Below are 24,735 nucleotides of genomic sequence, written 5' to 3'. Positions count from 1 at the left end.
TTCTTTGTCCATAGGTTTCAATGGGGAAAGATGTAAAATGGGCTGTCGACTTGCTATCACCTGAATTACCTGAGCGTACAAAGTCCAAGTTGCTCCCAATATGTGAAACTGCATAATACCCCACATTACTTTAATGGTGCTGCGTCTTTGGACTGACTGAGGTGCCAACTTGGTGATGCCCAATCCTGGAAAGCCTGGAGTTGGCAAATGGAATGAGCCATTTGTAGTAGAATGTAGGGATTTTCAAACTAAGCAAATATGAGCCAGTTGCAAAAGGCATTTATAGATTGTGTAGTCTTGAGATGAACGTCTCATCCAAGGTAAGCTGGCAAATGCATTAGCACTGGTAGTGCGCCTTCCCAAAGAGGTGGAAGACTACAATATGATGAAAAGTAATTGGTGGCTCACAGGTTACACCTTAAAGAATGGCCTGGGCTGGGGTGGGCAGGGTGGGGAGAGACAGAAGAGAGTGAAAGAGAGAAACGTTGAATGAGAATGAAGCATTGAGGGTGAATGAGAGGAGAAAAATAACAAGATGGAAAGGAAGAGGGAGGGAAAGAGAAAGGGAAAGGGAGAGTGAATCAGAGATAAAGCAAGAGAAAGATCAAAAAGGGAAAATGTGAGAGTAAAAGGGAGCCATGTGAAGTGAAAAAAGAATTATAAAACAAGAGGAAGAAAGGGAAGAATAGTGAGGAAAAGAGTCAATAGCGATAACTGGATTGGCTAACAGGCAGAAAACAGAGAGTAGGAATAAATGGGTCATTTTTGCATTAGCAGCCTGTGACTAGTGGGGTAACGCAAGGATCAGTGCTTGGGCCCCAGCTGTTCACAATGATTTAGATGTGGGGATCAAATGTAATTTTTCCAAGTTAGCGGATGATACAAAACTAGGTGGGAATCTGTGTTGTGAGGAAGATGTAAAGCGGCTGCAGGAGGATTTTGACAGACTTAATGAGTGGGCAAGAACATGGCAGATGGAATATAGTGTAGAAAAATGTGAGGTTATCCACTTTGGTAAAAGGAACAGATGTGCAGAGTGTTTCCTAAATGGTAAGAGATTAGAAAACGTAGATGTCCAAAGGGACCTGGATGTCATTGTCCTTTAGTCACTAAAAACTAAATGCAGGTGCAGCAGGCAATTAGGAAGGCTAATGGAATGTTAGCCTTTATCACAAGAGGATTTGCGTACAGGAGTGGCAAAGACTTGCTTCAATTGTATAGAAGCTTGGTTAGACCATATCTGGAGTACTGTGTGCAGGCTTGGTCCCCTTACCTCAGAAAGGATATTATTGCCATCGAGGGAGTGCAATGAAGGTTCACCAGACTTGTTCCAGGGATGGCGGAACCGTCTTATGAAGAGAGATTGGGGAAACTGGGCCTGTATTCTCTAGAGTTTTGAAGAATGAGAGGTGATCTCATTGAAACATACAAAATACCTAAAGGAATAGACAGGGTAGATGCAGGTAAGATGTATCCCCTGGCTGGGGAATCTAGAACCGGGGGCACAATTTCAAAATAAGGGGGAAGCCACTTAGGACCAAGATGAGGAGAAATTTCTTCACTCAGAGGGTTGTGAATCTTTGGGATTCTCTACCCCAGAGGGCCGTGGAAGCTCAGTCATTGAGTATGTTTAAGGTAGAGATTGATAGATTTCTGATTAACAATAACGTAAATGGTTATGGGGAAAGTGTGAGTAAAAGGCATTGAAGTGTTCAATCAGCCATGGTTGTATTGAATGGCAGAGCAGGCTCGATTGGCCAAAGGGCCTTCTCCTGCTCTTATGTTCATAATGGGAAGAGAAAAGTGAGAAATAATGAAAAATAGAGTGTAAAGAAACTTAAAAAGGAGTGACAGAAAGCAGGAAAGACTAAACATAGAGAAACAAGAAGGGAGAGATAGAGTGAAAAATTGAAAGAGAGAAGGAAAGGATTGTAGTTGAGAATTAATGTTGTTAGTTCCTCCATACATTCTGAAATTTCCACAGTTACAATGATAAATCCCTGTTATATATTTAACTTAACTTAGAGCAACTTCTGTATCCATGTAAAATATTTTTGAGCCAATTTGAACTATAAGCTTCTGGGGGACCTACACCATTTGTTACTCACAGAATCACAGGTAGAGGCAGCTTATTTACAATTTGAGAAAAACATCCCTATAATTTGTGACTCAGGAATTTTATAGAAGGGTATTTTGCAAAACTCAAGTGGAATACGATTGCAGCTCAACAATTCAACTTAAACCTTTTCAGAAGTCTGTACATGACATTGCCCGCCAGGTGGTTTGTCTGTTTGTTCCATTGTACTCTGTTCTGGAACCCCGAGGTTCTCCTTTTCTCGCCCACATGGAGTTCCCAGCAGGTCAACACCTTCGGCAAAGGTCACGGGTGAAATTACATCTGAAGTCTGATTGATGGTTTCACCTGAAGCATGCTGCAGAGATGCAGAGAGGGGCGAGTTCATCACATACAACACATTCCCTAAACGCCGAGACAGCTTGAATGAGAAGTAATAAAAAAAAGTTATTAGACTATTTGTAAATAAAGAGTGGGTGAGCGTGTGAACTTCATTTAAAACAAAGATTGGGGAGACCTCATTTAAAAAGAGTATGGAGGGCATGCTGGTGGTGAGTTGGATGGGTGAGTATTTCTAGTCTTTAGAATAAAATTAAGGTCCATAATTACTGTTTATATCTCTAGTCTTTATTTTCTCTTTCGCAAAAAATAGCTTGTTAAATATAAGATTGATACTGGTGTAAATAATTAATTTCAATAAAGTAAAGAGCTGGGATACTAGAGTAATTAATTAATAAATTAAATAAAATAAGATAGCAATGGCAGAATGGGTGATGTGTTGTTGCTGCAGCATGTGGGAGCTGCTGGACACCAAGGTGATCAGGAGTCAACACGTCCATAGTAAGAGTTTGCAGCTCAAGGAACTTCGGATCTGAGTTAAGGAGCTGGAGTCTGAGCTGCAGGAATTGCGTCACATCAGGGAGGGGAAAGTTACCTGGACACTTTGCTTCAGGAGGCAGACACACCTCATAGGTTAGGTAATTCGAATTTGGTCTGTGATCAGGGACAGGAGGATGTGACTGCTGGTGAGGGCAGATATGGGGACCCAGGGGGTAGCGTTCAAGGAGCCTCAGCCCTTGCAATTGTCCAACAGTTATGAGGTCCTTGCAAGCTGTGTGGATGAGAGTGGGGACTGCAGGGAGGATGAGCAAACTGACCATGGCACCATGGTACAGGGAGCAATTCAACTGGGGGGAGGAAATAGGAATGTAGTAGTGGTAGGGGACAGTATAATTAGGGGGATGGATACTGTTCTCTGCAGCCATGAGTGTGAGTCCTAAAGGCTGTGTTGCCTGCCCGGTGCCAGGGTTAAGGACATCTCCTCAGGCCTGGAGAGGAACTTGGAGTGGGAGGGGAGGGATCCAGTTGTCATCGTCCACGTTGGTACCAACGACATTGATAGGACTAGAAAGGAGGTTCTGCTGAAAGAATTTGAACAGTTAGGAGCTAAATTAAAAAGCAGAACTTATAAGGTAATAATCTCAGGATTACTACCTGAACCATGGACAAACTGGCATTGGGTAAATAAAGTCAAGGAGTTAAATGCATGGCTCAAAGATTGGTGTGGGAGAAATGGGTTTCAACTCATGAGGCACTGGCATCAGTACTGGGGTAGAAAGGAACTGTTCCAGTGGGATGGGCTTCACTTGAACCATGCTGGGACCAGTGTCCTGACAAATCGAATAACTAGGCTGTAGAGAGGGCTTTAAACTAAATAGAAGGGGGTAGAGTTCTGGAGAGGGGATAAGTAGGCTTACAAAGCAAAAGGATGTGGCAGAATTACAGGGCGGCTACTTAGGTTATGATACCAGAGTGTGACAGGAAGGGACAAAGTGTACAAACATAAAAAAAAGCAGCAAATAGGATCAAAGAGGGAAAAATGGTAAAAAGGCAAAATTAATGGCTCTTTACTTAAATGCACGTAGTATTCAGAACAAAATAAATGAATTAACGACACAAATAGAGAATAATGGATATGATCTTTTAGCCATTACAGAGACATGGTTACAAGGAGATCAAAGCTGGGAACTAAATATTCAGGGATATGTGACTTTTCGAAAGGACAGACAGGAAGGAAAGTGTGGTGGGGTAGCTTTGTTAATACAAGATGGAATAGGTACAATAGCAAGAAATGATCTTGGATTGGAAGTTGTCAAATCCATATGGGTGGAGGTAAGAAATAACAAGGGGAAGAAGACACTGTTGGGAGTAGTCTATAGGACCCCTAATAGTAGCTATGCTGTAGGACAGAGAATAACCTAGCAGATAATGAGGGCATGTAAAAAAGGCAGTATATTAATCATGGGTGACTTTAATCTTCACATAGATTTGGAAAATCAAATTGGCAGAGATAGCCATGAGCAAGAATTCATAGAGTGTATTCAGGACTGTTTCCTAGAACAATATGTTGTGGATTCAACCAGTGATCAGGCTATTTTGGATCTGGTAATGTGTAATGAGGCAGGTTTAATAAATGACCTCTGAGTAAAAGATCCCCTTAGAAATAGTGACCATAACATGGTGGAATTTAGCATTCAGTTTGAGAGTGAGAAACTTAGTTCAGAAATAACTGTGCTGACGTTATATAAGGGTAATTACAAAGGAATGAGGGCAAAGTTGGCTGGAATGGACTGGGAAAGGAGTTTAGCAGAAAAGATGGTTGCTAGGCGTTTAAGAAAATAGTTCATCACTCGCAACAAAGATGTATCCCAGCAAGGAAGAAGGATTCAAGGAAAGGAATAAACCAACCATGGTTAACCAAGGAAGTTAATGATAGTATCAAAGTAAAAGAAAAAAACATACAATGTGGCAAAGATTAGAGGGAAGCCAAAGGATTGGGAAAGCTTTAAAAACCAACAGAATATGACCAAAAAAAAAAGGGGGTGAGAAAATAAACTTTGACGGTAAACTAGCAAGTAATAGGAAAAAAGGACGGTAAGAGATGCTTTAAATATATAAAAGGGAAGAAAGAGGCCAAAGTCAATATAGGCCCCTTAGAGAATGAGGCTGGGGAAATAATAATGGGGAATCAGGAAATGGCAGAGGAGTTGAATAAATACTTTGCATCAGTCTTCATGGTAGGAGACACTAATAGCATTCCAAAAATACTAAATAATCAAGGGGCAAAAGGTGGGGGAAGGAAATAAATACATTATCTATCACTAGAGAAAAAGTACTACGGTAATTAATGGGGCTAAAGGCCGATAGGTCACCTGGACTTGATGTGTTGCATCCTAGGATATTATAGGAAATAGCTGCAGAGATAATGGATGCACTGGTAGTAACTTTCCAAGAATCCTTAGATTCTGGAAAAGTCCCAGAGAATTAGGAAACTGCCAATGTAACACCCTTATTCAAAAAGGGAGGGAAACAAAAAAACAGGTAACTTTGGGCCAGTTAGTTTAACACTTGTCATTGGGAAAATGTTAGAATCTATTATCAAGGAAGTAATAGCAGAGTATTTAGAAATGGATAATCTAATCAAGCAGAGTCAGCATGGCTTCATGAAGGGGAAATCATGCCAGGCAAATTTATCAGAATTCTTTGTGGAAGTAACAAGCAGGATAGATAAAGGGGAACCAGTAGATGTAATTTATTTATGTAAAAAGCGTTCAGTAAGGTACCACATATAATAAGATAACAGCCCATGGTGTTGGCGGTACAGTATTAGCATGGATAGAGGACTGGCTATGTAATAGAAGACAGAGAGTTGGGATACCGGGTGCATTTTCAGGATGTCAACCTGTGGAGTCCCACAGGGGTTAGTGCTGGGGCCACAATTATTTACAATATACATTAGACTTGGATGAGGGAAATCGCCAATTTTACGGATGACACAAAAATAGGTGGGAAGGCAAGTGGTGAGAATGGCACAATGAGTTTACAGAGGGCTATAGACAGGTTAAGTGAGTGGGCAAAAACTTGGCAGATGGAATATAATGTGGGAAAATGTGAGGTTATGCACTTTGGCAGGAAGAATAGAAGAGCTGAATATTATTTAAATGGAGAAAGATTGAGGAAAGCTGCAGCACAGACGGATTTGGGTGTACTCAGGCTTGAATCACAAAAAGCTAGCGTACAAGTTCTGCAGGTAATAGGGAAGGCAAATGAAATGTTGGCCTTCATTTCAAAGGGAATGGAGTCTAAAAATAGGGAAGTGTTGCTAAAACTATTCAAGGCATTAGTTGCAACACACCTAGAATTCTGTGACCAGTTTTGGTTCCTTATCTAAGGAAAGATTTACAGGCATTGGGAGCAGTCCAGAGAAGGTTCACTACGTTGATCCCGGGGATGGAGGGATTTTCTTATGAGGAGAGGTTGAGTTGTTTGGGCCTGTACTCATTGGAGTTAGAAGAGTGAGAGGCGACCTTGTTGAAACATATAAGATTCTTATGGGGCTTGTCAGGGTAGATGTTGATAGGTTGTTTACCCTTGTGGGAGAGTCTAGAGCCAAAGGGCATAATCTCAGAGTAAAGGGTCACCCATTTAAGACAGAGATAAGGAGGAATTTCTTCTCTCAGATTGTAGTCAATCTGTGGAAATCTTTACCGCAGAGGGCTGTAGAGGCTGGGTTGTTAAGTATATTCAGGGCTGAGATGGACAGGTTTTTAATCATTAAGGGAATCAAGGGTAATGGGGCAAAGACAGGAAAGTGGAGTTGAGGATTATCAGATCAGACATGATCTCCCTGAATGGTGGCGCAGACTCGATGGGCTGAATGGCCTACTTCCGCTCCTATGACTTATGGTCTTATGCTTATGGAAATTATATTGTTTTACAATTAAATGGCTTTTTTCAATCAAAATCACTTTTAAAATATTCATTGCGCTGTTGTCTAGTTTAGACATGATGAAAACATCTTATCATGCCATGCAGTAACAAATCACATACAGTGAATTACTTTGTCATGTGATGGTTATTCTTATGCAGTTGAACAATCTGCCTGTGCACATCAAGGTATCACAAACAGCATTGAGAAGATTAAGCAGCTGCTCTGATTTTGATAGTATTGTTTGAAGGAGGAATGGTGGCCAGAGAAATGATTGCACTATTCTTAAATTAGAACCTTTAGTCTATCTAAGCTACAAGAATAGGTGGCTCAGGCAAACCTGTCTTATCCAAAGAACATCACACCTTTGAGTATCAGGCTGGAATGTCAATTAGATTATATGTGGATATGGGACTTAAAGCTTCATTCATCTAACTCAAAGAAAGAAAGATCTTTCATTTATCTAGCTCTTTTCACAGTGTAAGGGTGTTCCAAAATGCTTTACGGCCATTGAAGTGTTTTTCTGGTGTGGCAATTGTTGTAAGAAGCATTGCAGTCTAACATTATGTGCTCAAGTTAATTCTTAAGACCAAGAATGCGAAAGGGAAAGTAGCAGATTATTTAAAATTTCCCATAACGAAAATGTATATTTGCTAGTTTGATGTAGTAGCAAAAACCCATTTATTATGTCAATAACTGGTTATGTGACCAATGACCGGAGTCTATTGCCCATCTAGATAGTTAATCAAGGTGGATACAGTTAGAGTTGATACTATATGATGGCTTGGAATGTACCTGTGATTGGATTTTCAATGCTGGTCCCAGCTTCAGACCCATCGTGTCTAGAAGATGTCCTTCCGTAAGGAGAGGGAGAGTCTCCCCATCAATGGCATGATCTTTGAAGGTCTAGGGATTTGGAAGATGAGAAATACAAATGTTAAGTCTACAAACCAGTGAAGCATTCAGGTTCACCTTAATCAGAAGCAAGAAAGTGCAGTGGGTGGGAAAGAAAAATTACATGGTTACTGGAAAAACTACTTTTGAGTAATTTGATTGATTGGTTTTTGTTGCTTGCTCTCTCCTCATGGTAGCTTTGAAAAATAAAATAGATGGTTTAATTTCTCAGGCTCCTCCTGGTTATATGTGCCACTTACTTTGTGGTTCATAAATGAAACTGCTTCCATTCATTCATCCATTTCTACTTAATTGTTGATTTTAATGATAATAGATAGTGGATATACCAGTTAGGTTATTGGAGTCAATAGTGATGTTTTGCTCTTGGCAAACATTAAAAAAAACATTTATACAACACCTGTAACAACCTCAGAATGTCCCAAAGTGCTTTACAACCAATTAAATAATTTGGAAATCTAGCCACTGTTGTAATTTAGGAAGTTCCAGGTTACCACAAATCTGTGCTTGAAGACATTAAACTGTGGGCAAAAGCAAAATACTGCAGTTGCTGGATATCTGGAATAAAATCATAAAATCTTTAAATAGTCAGCAGGACTGGCAGCATCAGTGGAACGGCAAATAGAGTTAATGGGCTAGATTTTAACTCTGGGGAGGGGCTAGGAATCAGAGGGGCCACAAAATGGCATGTTGTTTTCCTGCTGCCTCGCCATTTTACCAGCGGGGCAATGGTGAAGGATGGCCCTTGAGTCACTTATGTGGCCACATGATGTCTTCCTATTGCTGCTGGCATTTTACCAGCAGTGGGTGGACACTTTGCCAATTTTGGGAGACCACCTAGTGAACACTCACAGACTCCCTGCAGGATCGAGGTGGGGAGGCCCTCCTATCCGGGCACTCTTTGGTCCATGGAGGTCTTCTCCATGGCTACAGTGCAACGTGCCCTCACCAATCACCTCCTGCCCCCTCACTTGGGCCTACCTGACTGGCCATGGCTCCCCCAGATCCCCCTACATGGTTGGGAGAGCAATGTCCTTCCATGGCATCTTCTTCTTTCAGGTGCAGTCTGGACAGTGATCACACCGAGACTGCTGAGCTGCTTGCTCTCTGATTGGCCCACAGCTTCTGGGGGCAGGCTGCCATCCTTTAAAGTGATGGGAGCCCAGACGACAACTAATTAGTGTTAGGGCCCTGAAAAGTGTGGCCAGGGGTCCTGCAAACAACCAAAGTTGGGTTGGCGCTGGTTTTCTGGTTCGCTGTCAGAATGCTCGCCACAAAGATAAAATTCAGTCCAATCTTTCAGGTCGATGATCTTTCATCTGAACAGATGAAAGGTCATCGTCCTAAAGTGTTAACTTGGTTTCTCTCTTCACAGATGCTGCCGAACTGAAAGCAAATTTGACTATTCAGATGGGCTTAAAATTTCCCAGGACTTAAAATTTCCCATGCTGATATTTGAAATGGAGCATGGAACTTCTCCCACATCCTAAACAATTTTTATCCCTCAAGTAACAACGGGTTAACTAGCCATATATCTAGTTTACTGTTTGTGGGATCTTGCTGTGTGTAAATTGGTAGCTACATTTTCCTCCATTGAAGCACTCAATAAATGCAAGTTATTGACGTAATGCAGAGCACCAAGATTGGCCATCATGGAATTGAAGGTGAAAACATTTACTTGAGCATAATCTGAGCAGCCCGGCAAGAAGCTGATGAAGTTGTAAACATCATCCACTGTCCACTTTCGGATGTCTTCAACAGATGGGCCTTCTTCAGGCAAGAATACGGCATGGGATCCTGCTGAACAAAAGTTGCAAAGTTATTATTTTGTTCCTGTGGGAATGAGAGGGGATGGGACAGGAGTGAAAATATTCTGTAATTAATCAATTCAAAACCTCATCGTTCATTTACAAACACTCCCAATGTGCATAATGAATGAAATTGTATAAGGTGATACTAACCTATGATGAAATTGATGCATTGTTTAAATTCCAGTTGTTATTTAACAATGGTGGTTAGCCTGTTAATTTTAGCAGAGTTAACACCGTTGTTAAAACACCTGACAAAGGGATGTATAGTTTCAGTTAATGTTTAAATTATACAAAGAAAATAATTTGAATTACAGCAGTTTAAACATTTGGAAGTGTGAAGTGATACAAGAAAAGGCAATGTAAAATAAAGGAGACAATTCTAAAGAGGGTGCAGCAGAGGCACCTGTGGGTATGTGTGGACAAATCTTTGAAGTGGCAGGATGAGAAAGCTTGGGCCTTATAAGTAAAGGCATAAAGTACAAATCCATAAAGTACAAATTATCCTGAGACTGTGTCCCCATGTTCTAGATTCCCATGACAGATGAAATAACCTCAGTGTCTACCCTGTCAAGCCCCTTCAGAATCTTGGAGGTTTCAGTGAGATCAACTCTCATTCCTCTAAACTCCAGAAAATATATTTTGGATCCTGTAGATCCTCGTTGCCAGTTTGTTGTGAGTGGTGGCCGAGTTGGTACTATTGATAGAGTTGATCAGCTGACACTTCTTAGATGGAAATTCTTAGTTTATTTACAAAGGTACTCAGCAGCAACTAAACATGTGCTTACACTCCAAACTCTATCACTACACTACTGACTACTAACTACTGAGGTAGCCCATGCTACACTCCTATTGGATACTAAGATCATGTCATCCTTCTTTATAACAATCTTCTTAAATATATATTACACCTCAGATAAAGCCATAATTACCACAACATAGACCCAATTTCCTCAGCCCGTCATCATAGGAGAACTCTCTCATCTCAGGTACCAATCTTGTCAACCTTCGCTGTATTGCCTTCAATGCAAATATCTTCTTCCTTAAATTTAGAGAGCAAAACTGCACGAAGTATTCCAGGTGTGGTTCTCCCCAAAGCCCTGTACAATTCTAGCAAGATTTTCTTATTCTTGTACTTCTATCCTATAGTAATAAAGGTCAATATGGCATTTGCCTTCCTGATTGCTTGCTGTATCTGCATTCTAACTTTCTGTGTTCTTGTACAAGTACACCCAAGGCCCTCTGAATATCGCATTTACAAGTTTCATGCCTTTTAAAAATTATTCTGCTTTTCTATTCTTGTGACCAAAGTGAATAACCTCACACTTCCCACATTACACACCAGCTGTCACCATGTTGCCGACTCACTTAACCTCTCTATATCTCACTTTGACTCACTTAAATTGTCTATATCTCTTTGATTAGAGATAATTGGAATTAGAGAGGGTACAGAAAAGATTTACAGGAATGGTTCCAGGGATAAGGGACTTCAGTTATGTGGGTAGTTTTGAGAAGCTGGGTCTGTTTTCCTTGGGGAAGGGAAGGTTAACATTTGATTTGATAGAGGTATTCAAAATCATGAGGGGTCTGGACAGAGTAGATAGTGAGAAACTATTCCCATGGGAAAGGTTCAAGAACTAAAGGGCACCGATTAATGGTGAATGGCAAAAGAACCAAAGTTGACATGAGGAAAACTTTTTTTACATATTTTTATGATCTCCAGCTGAGGTTAACCCTGGACAAGCCTGATTTCAGGGTGGAACCCAGCTTGATAGATCCTAACTTTTAATTTGTTTGTTTAGATTCATGGAGAGGGGCTACTGAACAGAGTCAGAGTCACAGAACTCAGTTGATGATCTTTTAACAAAAGAATAAAACATCTATTCAACAGGAAAAGATGAACTATATTACAATACTCCTTCTATACCGTTACAGATATATACAGATTTATAAGGGTAACAGAAGCTACAAAAGCTATCTTGTACACTAATGTCCACAGTAAGTACACAGTTCATGTATCAATAGGCACCCTGTGGTCAGACACAGCACACTCTGAAACCAAGTGACAGATGCCACCTCAACCAAATGCTATGGATCTCTCCCCAACTCCCCCCAGACGTTTGTCACACCATGAGCCAACCAGTCTCCCTGCACTCCATCTTTCACACAAGGGTTTCTAATCTCCACTCTCCAGGACCTCGCCTTGGATTCTTCTCCCAAACTGATGTTTTCACTCAGATACCTTCCTCTAGGATTCACTTCCAGGGTTTCAAACTCTCCTTCCAATGTTCCTTTCCCCTGGGTCACCACATGCATTCAAGCTGTCTTCCTTGCACTCCCTTTCACTGACTCAGCCGTCAACAGTATACCACTGCTTCACATGCCCATAGCAAAGAGTTACAGACTTTTAGTTGTCTCTTTCGACCTTCTTACCCCTTGCAAGCTGTTCTCACTTTAAATTTCCTTTCTGCAGTTTTGTCTCTTTAAATCAGAAGCTTGGAGCCTTTCCCTCTGCCCCACAAACTTCATTAACAGGACCTTTTTGAGGTTCCTGTCCTTCCTTTGACTAGAAGGTCTTCTTGGGACTTGCTCTTGTTCCATTCCCCTGGATTTTGGGGGCTTTCCTTAGCTTGGGACTGGCTATCTGCCCCTTCTAGGTTGCTCCAGCTTGGCAGATTCAAAACCTGCTGAACTCCAACAGCTTCCAAAACAAAACTCCTGTTTCTAACTTTTCTGTGTGTGTTTGTGGGAGGGATCTGCCTTTCTGGACACCTGTTGCTAGTCAATAGTCCAATTCTTCTACCCTTGTTTATTTACTTTAGCTTAAGTTGTAAAACTCTTATTAGAAATGCAGGCACCTTTTTAGAGTGAAACTAAAACTCCATTTGACTTTTCTTAACATACAGATACAGAAATACAAATCAACTTAAACATTAAAGCTAAAACTCATTCCTAACACCTACAAGTGCCATTATAACTTACTTAAACTATCTCTATTTCCTAACAACAGATTGTGGTTAGGATCCAGAATGTACTGACTGAGTGTATGGAGAAGGCAGATTTAATCATGTCTTTCCAAAGAGAATTGGATAATTAACTGAAGAGAAAAGAGGTGGCTTCAGGGAAAAGCAGTGGAGTGGGACTGGCTAAGTTGCTTTTGAAGAGGACTAGCATGGACACAATGGTCTGAATGGCCTTCTTCTCTGCTGTAACCACTCAATGATTCTATGATTCTAATTTACATTTGTATAGCTCCACATCATGTTCCTTGTTCTTGAGATTCCGTAAGAGTTAATTAATATTGTGTTATGTAAACAGAAGCAACACACAGACAGATCCACAATGCACACCATCACCAAATGATAAAGGAATGGGGCTGAAGACAAAGTGAAGGTAATTGATATAACTGAGACTTACAATGTATTGGAAAATAATCTCCTACCTGATGTCGTTAGTGTACTTCCAGGTATCTGAAACCGGCAAGGTATTGTTGGTAGAGGCAATACTGAAGGGAACATATACTTAGGAAAAGTGACACAGCTATTGGACGTTTCCTTTTCAGTTCGAGCATGAGAAATATTACTGTTGGCTGCCTCAGTGCAATTTTCATTGCTGCTGCCATGTTTTCTCAGTCTTTGCTCACAGTCTTTATGGCTACCACTTAATCCAAAAAGCCAGGGTAAGTTTGTGTCCATTTTGTTTTGGTTAGGTTTGGCCGATAGGTCTGACTTTGGTTCATATTCACATGTAGTCTCCTTTTCTTCAGGTGCTGTCACGGAGGTGCAATCTGATTGCTTGCCTTCTGAATGGCCCTTGGAACTATTTAAATTACCTTCCACATTCTTCGGATAGGCTGTCCTTCTTGTGCCTCTCCGATTCCTATCTTTCTGCAATGTACTAATTGGAGGATATGGATTGGATGTCACCAACAAGCCATTATCAACGCCAATGTCACCCAATGTACCTTGATGGAGAAATGCTTCATTGGGTTGCTGGCCTTTGGATAGACTGTATCTGTTGTGGAATGTAATGGCATCTGTTGAAATGCCAGGATAAAGGAAAGGCACTTCCACTCCCAATGGTCCTTTTCGATGAGTGTTCTCCAGCTGTTTTTGATGCAGCATGGCATTCACTTCCAGCCTAGAATTGAATTCAACCACTTTAGATTTGATAATATTTCTGCCTCATAGTTATGATTTTAATAAAGCTCAAACTATGACAAACATAACTTTTGACTTCTTCAATACAGGATGTAGACTAGGGGAAAAATTGCATAATCACACAAATGACCCCAAGGGGTAGATTTTCACCTTGCTGCTTGGGTATAAATCTGGTGTTGTGGATCAGTCACCCATTACAGGAAATCAATGGAAATGGAATTCGACAGTTTCTATAATTGGTGTCTTATCCACAATGAGCGTTTATAGACCTGGAGCAGGTAGAAAAGATGTCTCCAAGTCTCAAATATTTCAGTGACAAGGGAGTGTGTTAAAAGGTTGTTCACAATATTAATTAGCTGTTGACAGCTCAATATCTTAATCTGAACTATAATGACATGCTTGCGTGTTTAAATGGGAGCCCCAAATGCTATAACAGGAAGGAAATGTTGCGGGGATGAAATTGGTCTTCACAGCGGACAATGGAAAAGAAAATCAAGTGTAATGTAAAGTGGGTTGCTGATTTGCTACCCCCCATTATGCACTCTCATGAAAGGCCAATTTCACCCAATTGCTTCATGAAGCACCATGAAGTTTAAAGAACAAGTTTTCATTCTCAATATGTCATTGTAGAAGGTAGACTGACCCATGGTCAGATGGTCAGCCTTGTAAAATGTCATGCATGTAACATTTGCATTCAACATTCGCACCACTCAAGTGCCAGGCAATGACCATCTCCAAGAAGATAGTTTAACCACCTCCCCTTAACATTCAATGGCATCACCATTGCTGAATTCCCCACCATTAAGAGCCTGGTGGGTCATCACTGACTGAAAACAACACTGGACCAGCCACTGAAATACTGTGGCTATAGAAGCAGGACAGAGGCTGGGAATTCTATAGCGGTTAACTCACCTCATGACTCCCCAAAGTCTTTCCACCACCTACAATGCACAAGTCAGAAGTAAGGTGGAATGTTACCCAGTTGTCTGGATGTGTACAGTTAAAACAGCACTCAAGATGTTTGATGCCACCCAGGACAAAGCAGCCTGCCTAATCGGCACCCCCTTCACCATATTAAACAGTCACTTCCTCCACCATTGGTGCACCATGGCTGTGTGTGCACATCTACAAGATGTATTGCAGCATCTCACCAAGGCTGTTTGATAACACCTTCCAAAACCATGAACTCTATTGCTTAGAAGGACAAGGAACCGGAGCACAGGAACACCACCGCCTGCAAATTCCACATCAAGTCACACACCATCCTGACTTGAAACTATTTCACCACCCCTTCACTGTCACTGGGTCAAAATTCTGGACCTCCCTCTCTAACATCACTGTAAAAGTACCTCCATCACATGGACTCCTGTGTTCAAGAAGGCTTCTCAAGGACATCCCATGAATGAATAACAACATGTGCTAGGTTTCCTGAAAGCATAGGCAGAAACTTGGGCTGTATCACTTGAAGACAATGCTTGCAATGGGGTTGCATAAGAAACAGATGAGATGTCTTATCTTTCACTAAAGGATGGCATAAATTCTCGTATGAATTTTTCCTCGGGAAGAGGTTAGAGTTAGAAAGTGGTGATGCCGTGGAGGGATTCGAAAACAAGGATGAGAATTTTAAAACTGCATCAGACAAAAGCATGAAGGTGTTGATATTTATAGCAATTTTTCCTGTAGAAACAACACAGTGAATGGTGCATTTGACGAGTTACAGAGAAAGCCCAGTGCTCAAAGGATAAACCAGCAAGTGCATCACTTGTAGATCACAAGACGCTGCTCACCTAACCAGGTTCTGCTTGTGAATCAATTCTTGGCGTCTGAGCATTGAGTCCATTGCTTCCGGCGGCAGAATATTGTGACCTTGAAAGCAAATATATACAAGATTACCAAGATTACTAGAGAAACCCTTACTGCTATATAAATATCTGACAACTACAATACTCCAATTTTAAATGTGAGATTGATATTTTTATTAATCAAAATCTTTCGGGGTCATGAAGGATGGGGTAAATGGCATTGGGGCACAGATCATTCATGATCTCATTGAATAGCGGAGCAGGCTTGCGTGGCTAAATGGCCTACTCCAGTGCCTATATTCCAGAGTTACCACAGATTCAATGGTCTGCCCAATGATAGGCTCAGCTAGACCAAGAGAATTTCTGACAGCTGTTGCCATCACATGAACAATAAAAACTTAAAAAGCCAATTACATTTTTAACCAAAGGAAATCCAGCACAATCAATCATTTCCTCTGTGAATCACCTTCAAAGGTCAAAAGGAGGCCATTCAGCCCCTCAAGCTTGTTCTCACCATGCGATTAGAGCATGACTGAAGTATACCTTAACTCTATATCCACCTTGGTTTCATTTCCCTTTGTGCCCTGAACTTACAAAAATCTAGCAACCTCAGTTCTAAAATTTACCATTGACCCACAGCTTCAACAGCTTTTTGGGGGAAAGGAATTCCGATATTTTGTCTACCCTATACATGAAGAAGTGCTTGTTGGTTTATAACCTCTTGAAGCTTTCACCATGCAATCTTGGTAGTGAGTTACAGGTTGGAATATAACCAAGGAGCTCAGGTGTTTCATATGCAGGACATTGGATACCCAGGTGTGAGCTATACACTGCAAACTCATGAAGATGTACAGTTATTTGCAGATAGATTAACAGGCACTCGATCTGCAATCAAGTAATGGATCACATCAAAATTCCAAAGATCTGTCAATTTCATTTGAGATGACAGAATTCTTTGGGTTTAATGTTCTTCCTGACCCACTGTCTTAAAAATCCAATTTCACAATATAGGAACATAACACATACAGGTGGCATGGTGGTGCAGTGGTTGGCGCTGCTGCCTCACAGCTCCAGGGACTCAGGTTCAATCCTGACCTTGGGTGTCTTGTCTGTCTGTGTGTGGAGTTTGCACATGTCTGGGTTTCTCCTACTGCTCTAGTTTCCTCCCACTGACCAAGATGTGCTGGTTAGGAAGATTAGCTTTGGTAAATTGCCTCCCACCCCCTGTCTATGTGTGTTTTGTGATGCACTGCAGCCTTGTCCTGTGTGTACCCTGCCTAGTACCCATTGCCTGCCAGGATAGGTTCTGACTCCCTGAATTGGACAAGTGGTTCTGTAAATGTGAGTAATATAACATGTTGAAGCATGAAAGAGCAATTTCACAGGAATGTTGGGGTGTGTACCCATTTAAATATCAAAATGCTTGGCTTTTTTATTGGTCAAACATTTGACTCAGTTTAGTATTTTCCTGTTAGTCTCTTTATTCCAGTGTTAATTTCACCAATTTCCCTTTCTGGCAGGAGGTGGGAACCAAGCTAAACATTGAACTGTCATCCACACTGAGCTTTGAATGGATTTGTGTCTTTACCTGCCCCTGGGTAGGTAAGGTTGGGTAATAGGCTTGTCTGGACCGAAGTGCCAAGTTGGGAGCCCAGGTGGATTTGCCGTGTTTCAGGTGAACTAAGGATTTCAGAAGAAGGTAGGATGTTCCTGCAGGAAGAAGATGGTAAAAGTACAAGTTAAATCCGCTGTCATCGGCTAGATTTGTTTGAGATAATGGTTCAGCCATTTAGGACTGAGATGAGGAGAAACTCCTTCACTCAAAAGGTTGTGAATCTTTGGAATGTGGATGCTCAATCAATGAGTCAAACTGAGATCGATAGATGTTTGGGGACTAAGGGAATCAGGGGAAATGAGGATTGGGCAGGTAAGTGGAGTTAAGGTCAAAGATTAGCCATGATTGTATTGAATGATTGAGCAGGCTTGAGGGGCAGTATGACCTATACCTGATCTTATTTCTTATGTTATGGAACAAATTTTATTCAAAACAAGTAAAAAAAAAACACAGGTAGGATGTATTGAGGACCAGTATTTCGCCTTTTCATTTGTGGAATTGACAACCCTTTAAACATCATTTGCTTTCTGAGTACTTGACCCTTTAAGCATCTACGTGTAGTGAACGGATAGTTCAAAGGGAATGTTAACCAACCCTATGGGAAACTGCCAGGATCTGATTGGCCACCTACTTTAAACCCTGCAATTAAAATCAGGTTGGGCGTAAAATGGACAATGCAATCCAATTCAATCAATTCTCCATCAGGTGGGTTACGTTACAATCACCCCCCATCTTAAAAGGGTTGCGCCTGGAATTTCCTAAAATGAACATTGGACTCTAAAAGATTGTTTTTTTTTAAAAACGCAAGCACATTCTTTCTCAAATATTTCTGAGCCATATGAGTACTTTAATGTCACTAAGGCTTTCATCACCAGTAAAGCATAGGTAAGTGATGAAACCCTCCAGCCAAACCCTGTGCCAAACCTTGCGTCTGGCCCCAATCCAGCTTTAGATTTGGCAATTGGTGACTACCCAACTGCCAGACTCTAAACAGACTTGACCTCTTTTTCTTCCTCTCTCCCGCTGATTCCAGGGAATGTAATGGATTTAGGTTCAAGGCACTGTGCTCGCAGAATACTTATTAATACCAATCTTTAGCTTGGGTTGGAAATTGATGGTAGTGTAAAATGAGGGATAGCAAATCTGCAGCCCATTTTACATACAAGCATAGAATCATAAGGCACAGGAAGAGGCTATTCAGCCTATTGTGTCTGAGCTAAATCTTTGAAAAAGCTATCAAATTAGTCCCACTCTCCTGCTCTTTCCCCAAAGCCCTGCAAATTTTCCCTCTTCAAGGGTTTGTTATAAACGTCACTATGGAAATTGCTTCTGCCACATTTTCAAGAAGCGCATTCCAGATCACAATAACTCGCTGTGTAAAAACATGTCTTCTCTTTTCCCCCCTGTTGTTTTACCAATTATCTTAAATTATCCTCCAATCAATCAGACTTTCTCTTTTGTTCTTCCTCACTCCTTGCACTTACTCAAAACTTATTCCATTTCTATGTTTCTTCAGTTCTGATGAAGGGTCACCCACCTGAAATATTAACACAGATGCTGCCTCAGTGCTGAGTATTTCCAGCATTTTTTTGTTTTTATTTCAAATTTCCATTATCTGCACTGTTTTGCTTTTGTATTTTAAATCTGTGTCCTCTTGTTACCGACCTTCTACCAGTGGCAATGATTTTGCTTTATTTCCTCTATCAAAACCTTTCATAATTTTGAACACTTTTACTGAATCTCCCAATAACCTTCTCTGCTATAAGGAATACAATCCCAGCTTCTCTAGTCTCTCCATGTAACTAGAGTCCCTCATCTGTGGAACCAATCCAATAAACCTCCTCTGCATCCTCTCCCTTGATGTCCTTCCTAAAGTGTGCGACTCAGAACTGGGGCACAATACTCTAGCTGAGGCCTAAGCAGGAATTCTCAAGGATTTAGAATAACCTTAGAATAAGTTGGCGGTAAGTAAATGGAGCATGGTTCTTAGACAATGTGTGTGTGACACTTGAGTAGCTGGAGTGAAAAGCATGTTGTGTACTGTACCCCTCATTTCATATTCAGCTCTTACAATGAACAGAGTGAAACATGGATACTTTGACCATTACCCGTCTAGGAACTGTGGCTCAAAGTGGACAGCAAGACCCTGCATCCTCTGTTGTCCGATCCCCATTAACTGAGCATGTGGGTTTGTTACCATCATTTGATTTCTCATCAGCATTTCCTGCCGGTGTCGAAACTCTGCACGAAATAAGGATGTGACAAATTAATAACGGGAAACAACTCATATGATTGTTTTCCTGAGTCTTAAAGGCACAGCTTTTGTCTTAAAGGGTATAACAAACCTTTATTGCTTGCTTTGCATTTAGTTGCTGCAAAAGTGTCGCCATGGTTCAGTGCGTAGTACTCTTGCCTTTGAGTCAAGAGGCAAATCCCAGCATCACAAAAAAAATTCCATGATGAAGAGAACATGAAGTTGGTGTTGGTGTTCCCATGATGAGTAGTGCAGCCTCTTTACTCCTTCAGTGTACAAACACCTTTGTTCCCAGAGGTGAAAGGTTAATATGTTAACCCACTGTCGCAGTGAGATCCAACGTTATTACTTAATAATAATTATATTGAACAAAGGCATAGGGGAGTTGAGATTTCAGCCTTTGCATCAGGAGCTATTGGGTTGTCAGGACATAGGGGATACAGGAGAGTTTTGTGAAGAGGAGTGAGTGCATGCCAGTAAGAAAGCATGTCCAATTTTTCATCCCTTTAACTTAATGGGAGATATATTCAATGGGCCGTTTGCACTTTGCCACATATCATTTTCTTGTATTTTCTGTGCCCAGGCAATCTAATAGCAGAACAGGAATTTCTGCACCAATGTGCTTGAAATACAACACCTGTGTTATTTATTGTCTCCAAGCCAAGAAATAATGAAGGCAAAGCAAGTGTGTTTTTTTATTATTTATTAATTGAGGGAATTGATTCAATTTTAGGGGGAGGCAAATGTGTAGTGGTATTGTCACTGGGCTAGTAATCCAGAGACACAGGGTAATCCCCTGGACGACCCAGGTTCAAATCCTGTCAGAGCAGATGGTGTAATTTGAATTCAATAAAAATCTGGAATTAAAAGTCTAATAAGGACCATAAGTCTATTGTTGTAAAAACCCATCTGGTTCACTAATGTACTTTAGGGAAGGAAATCTGCCATCCTTACGTGGTCTGACTTACATGCAACTCTAGACCCATAGCAATGCGGTTGACTCTTAAATGCCTTCTGACCAAGGGCAATTAGGGATGGGCAATAAATGCTGGCCTAGCCAGCGACACCCACATCCCATACATGAATATATTTTTAAAAATTTGATGGAAGGAATTCTGAACGAGGAAGGGAAAAATTAGGAGTACCTGAAAATTTGGTTGGGCCTTAAGAATATTTTCTAAATCTGGAAATTAAGGAGGAAACACTGGAGAGTAGCACTGTGATGGCTGAAGGCTCTGTCACCAATGATGTGTGATCCAATCTCCAGAATATAAATCCAGGGATAGAACTGTTTCTCTGCCTTAGTTACACCTAGAAAACAGTGTTCAGACCTACACTGCTGCCCTTACTATCAAGGGTACTTCTTCCCAAATGTGCAACTACCAACCTTGATGTCCACCTGCTCCAATGCCATTGGCCATCTGGTAGAGATTCTTCTCTCCTAATATCCCTTGTTCATTCAGTGCTGGCATCTTTCCGAAATGCTCCCTTGGGGTCATGACCTGCTGGATGGGAGGTCCGTTCTTACCCTTGAAAGCAAATTTCAAAAAGATTGTCGCAAGGCATAAAATTTCAAAATCTTTTATATAAGGGAAGAAGAAAGAAAGAGAGATTTGTATTTATAAAGCACATATTACAACCATTGGAGGTTCCAAATCGCTTTATGTACTTTTGAATTTGCAATATAGGAAACGTGACAGCAAACTCCTGCAACAGAAATATGATTGTGATCAGATACTGTAATCTGTTTTTTAAGTGCTTGTTGAGGCATAAATATTGTAGAATATTGCAAGCATAGCAATTACAGAGCAGAAGAAAAAAATAAAGGAAGACTTGAATTTATAAAACACCTTTCACAAGCTCAGGATGTGTGAATGTACTTTGCAACTAATAAAGTACTTTTGAAGTGTAGCCACAGTGCCAGCCAATTTCTCCCACAATCCTACCATCTGTCTTAATTGCTGGTTGAGGGAAAATATTGAACAGAATGCTGGGCAAACTCCTCTGCTGCTCTTCAAATGGTGCTGTGGGATTTCTAACCCCTATCTGAGAGGGCAGACAGAGCCTCAGTCCAAAGTCTCATGAGAAAGACAGCACCTTCAATGGTGCAGCGTGCCATCAGTACTACATTGGAGTGTCAGCTGAAAAATGTGTTCAAATCTCTGGGTTGGGTATTCAGTCCACAACCTTCTCACTCAGAGGTGAGATTGCTCCTCAATGAGCCATGGCTGAGACTATAAAGGAGGATCTTTTGTTACATTTTGCCTGTTCCAGTATTTCTGAGCTGCAATTGGATTTGGCTCTTTAGAGTTACCCTGATGTCAAAGCACTGTATGGAGACTTACAAACCTGTTAGATTTAGTGAATTCTAGTTAATCAAGGAGCAGCATTGTGCCCACTAGTAGGTCAGAGTTTCTACGGGCAGTGTTTTAGATTTTACCCCATGGTGGATTTGTTGGTGGGGAGGGCATATAATCAGACGGGATCGTGGTGGGTGGGGACACGTTCTTCCCTCCACACCGATTAGGTCTGTGGCAGGGAGGCTCGTCAATATCCTTCCTGCCCCACTACCAACTGAGGTCCTTATGGGACTTAAGTGCCTCTTCCTGATGCCGCTGGTATTAACTCAGAGGTAGGTGGGCCACATGGAGAGCACAGCAAAGCTATGCAGGTTAACTTGTGGTCTCCCCACTGGGGGGTCCCTCATTCAAAGGCTTAATCGAGGAACCCAGCATCAGGAATGGGGAGCCCTGTTGAGACTCACACTTCCACCCTTGCTGCTGAACCTCCCACACCCCCTCCCTCATGACCCCCACCTTGCAAAATCCCTCCTGCCACCACTTACCTCTAGTCTGGGTCTCTCTGCCATTCTGGGCTTTGGTTGTTTGTCATTCCAGCAGCAGCCATTGCCTCCTTGGGGGCACTGCTGAGTGAAAGAGCTGCCAGCCTCTAATTGGCTGGCAGCTCTCAGCAGGCGGAACTCCCCATTCCTGGGGTCTTGATCCAGTAGCAAGCCTGCTGGCATGGTAACTGGATGTATAGTCACTCCCTCCTGCCAATTATGGGTCATATGATGTTCTGTAGGGGCTCCAACCAGTGAGCTCTTAGCATGGGAAATCCAAGGGGTGGGGCTTTTCTGATGAGAGATCTGGTCAAGTGTGCAGGCAATGAAAATGTCTCTGTGATAAAGTTTAATCGTTTTTTGAAGAAACTTCGAGTCATCACATTTGGTAATGAGGGTAAAATCAACTTCGACTCTGCACCTCGCCCTGCTACTGTGAGTAAACCTAACTTAAAAAAAACTACTCACCAGCCATGCCGCTGTTTGGAAGAATTGATCCATATGATGCTAATATTGAAGTTTGGAGCCAGTATGTTGAGCGCCTAGGATTTTAATTTGTAGCAAATGAAATAACAGCTGAAGAAAAGCGGGAAGCGATCCTCTTAAGTGTACGCGGCAGTAAAACACATAACTTGGTTCGTAACCTGACAGCCTCGAGTGCGCCCAATTCCAAGCCGTATAGCCAATTAGTGCACCTAGTGAAAACACACTTTCAGCTGATGTCATCCGTGATAATACAGCGCTTTAAATTCAGCTCAAGGGTTCGGGCCCCGGGAGAGTCCATCGCAGCCTATGTAGCAAACCTCAAGCCGTTAACAGAACACTGCGATTTTGGAGATGTTTTAAATGATATGCTGCGGGGCCGATTGGTATGTGGGGTCGAAGATGATGCCATTCAGCGCCGATTACTTGCCAGGGTCTCCCTCGCCATGGAATGTGCTGCGAGAGACTCGCGGGATTTGCAACACATGGATAATGGCCTCATCCTTCATCTTGGGCGGGAAGCTGCCGCCGAGCGCGGTGCGAGAGCCAGACCTGCAGAATTAAAGCGCGATTCAATGGCCACCGTGAGAAACATTAAAGAATCCTAACAGAAACACTTCATTGTCGGTTTCAAGACAAAATTGCTATAGGTGTGGAGGTGACCACGGGGCTGATACCTGTTAATTCAAAGAGGCAGAATGCCATAACTGTCACAAGAAGGGTCATGTGGTTAGGCAATGCCAGACCAAGTTAAAGCAGTCTGCAAAACAGCAAACATGATAGAAGTAATGGTTGAAGCTGCAGCTCCTGATGTTTACTCCTTATATAATGTGGCTGCTGTGAGCCTATTACGGTGACAGTACAGTTGAATGAGAAGCCACTGATAATGGAAGTGGATACTGGTGCCTCAACTATTATGGTAGGAGAGCACACTTTCAGGTACATTAATGAAGGAAGACAGCCAATAAACTTGGAGCGGCCAACCGTTAAATTAAGAACTTACACAAGAGAATCTATTCAAGTAAAGGTCATCCCCGCTGTCCGAGTCTCTTACAAGCAACAGACAGCACAACTACCTGTAATTATAGTGAAAGGAGAGGGACCCAATCTTTTAGGTTGGGATTGGCTACAGAAGATCAAACTCGACTGGTCTGAGATACTTCACCTAATTTCAGATGGAATCCCAGAATGTCTAAGAAAATACAACATGGGGCCTTGGCGTGAGTTAGGAAAATGCTACAAGGATCTCTCAGGTCTAAGTTTGCTCCTCTGGAAAATTATGAAGAGAAGCAAGATGAATGTAATGCCACTCTGAACAAACTGAAGAAACAGTTGGCAGAGAGACGCAGTAATGATCATTAGTCCATGAGGAGGCTAAGAGATACAAGGAAGAGACTGAAGAACTGAAGAGCCAGTGAATGAAACAAAAGAGGCCGTGAAGGGAAAAGTTGAGGAACTTTCCAAGATGCAAGTGGATAATGAAGTCATGAGTAGTACAATTATAGAACTGAAACAAGCTAAAAGTTCACAGGGGAGAGACCTGGCCAAATGTGAAACCAAAGTGAAGGACAAGAACAAGCTCCACTGCAGACAGAAAAAGAAAAGACAGAAATAAGATTGGAAAATATAAATCCAATACTGAAGCTCAAGGAGTTAGAATAAAAAGCACTGAATGCCTTAAACATACTGAGAACCATTGAGGTGTTGAAAAATAAAATGGAACAAGTGGAAATTTTTGAGACATCAATGTCTTGCTGAGCATGATGCACACTGTGGAAAATGGGAAATGCCAAATCGACACAGCCCCCCAAAGAGTACCGTTCCTCCAAATGTGACAGAATATGTCCTGGAAAGATTGTCTGGGCTCCCAGAACCATTGTTTCAGAGACTGGTTCATTATCTTTCCAAGTACAAGTGGGAGATGGAATCATCCTTAAGCGTGTCGATCACATCCATGCTAGAGAAGTATTCCAACAATTATCTGATCAACTTGTGATTAACATTGAACTTTTGACTA

The 24,735-nt window shown here is 41.6% G+C and overlaps 1 protein-coding gene across 1 annotated transcript; it reads right to left on the bottom strand.

The window, feature by feature from the left end:
• Positions 1-2,229: 2,229 nt before the first annotated feature.
• samd7 (sterile alpha motif domain containing 7) lies at positions 2,230-20,901 on the bottom strand. The gene is made up of 8 exons (XM_041182818.1): positions 20,781-20,901; positions 19,248-19,380; positions 17,113-17,234; positions 15,510-15,588; positions 13,005-13,702; positions 9,433-9,551; positions 7,638-7,748; positions 2,230-2,495 (listed from the first exon to the last, which is right to left on the bottom strand). The coding sequence occupies exons 1-8, from the start codon at positions 20,890-20,892 to the stop codon at positions 2,238-2,240; spliced, it is 1,632 nt and encodes a 543-aa protein (XP_041038752.1). The 5' UTR covers positions 20,893-20,901; the 3' UTR covers positions 2,230-2,237.
• Between the last annotated feature and the right edge of the window lie 3,834 nt (positions 20,902-24,735).

The sequence above is a fragment of the Carcharodon carcharias genome, chromosome 2 (genome assembly GCF_017639515.1).
Source record: "Carcharodon carcharias isolate sCarCar2 chromosome 2, sCarCar2.pri, whole genome shotgun sequence".
Classification (NCBI taxonomy): Eukaryota; Metazoa; Chordata; class Chondrichthyes; order Lamniformes; family Lamnidae; genus Carcharodon; species Carcharodon carcharias.
The sequence above is the reverse complement of the archived record's forward strand: the minus strand, read 5'-3'. Positions and strand labels throughout refer to the sequence as shown.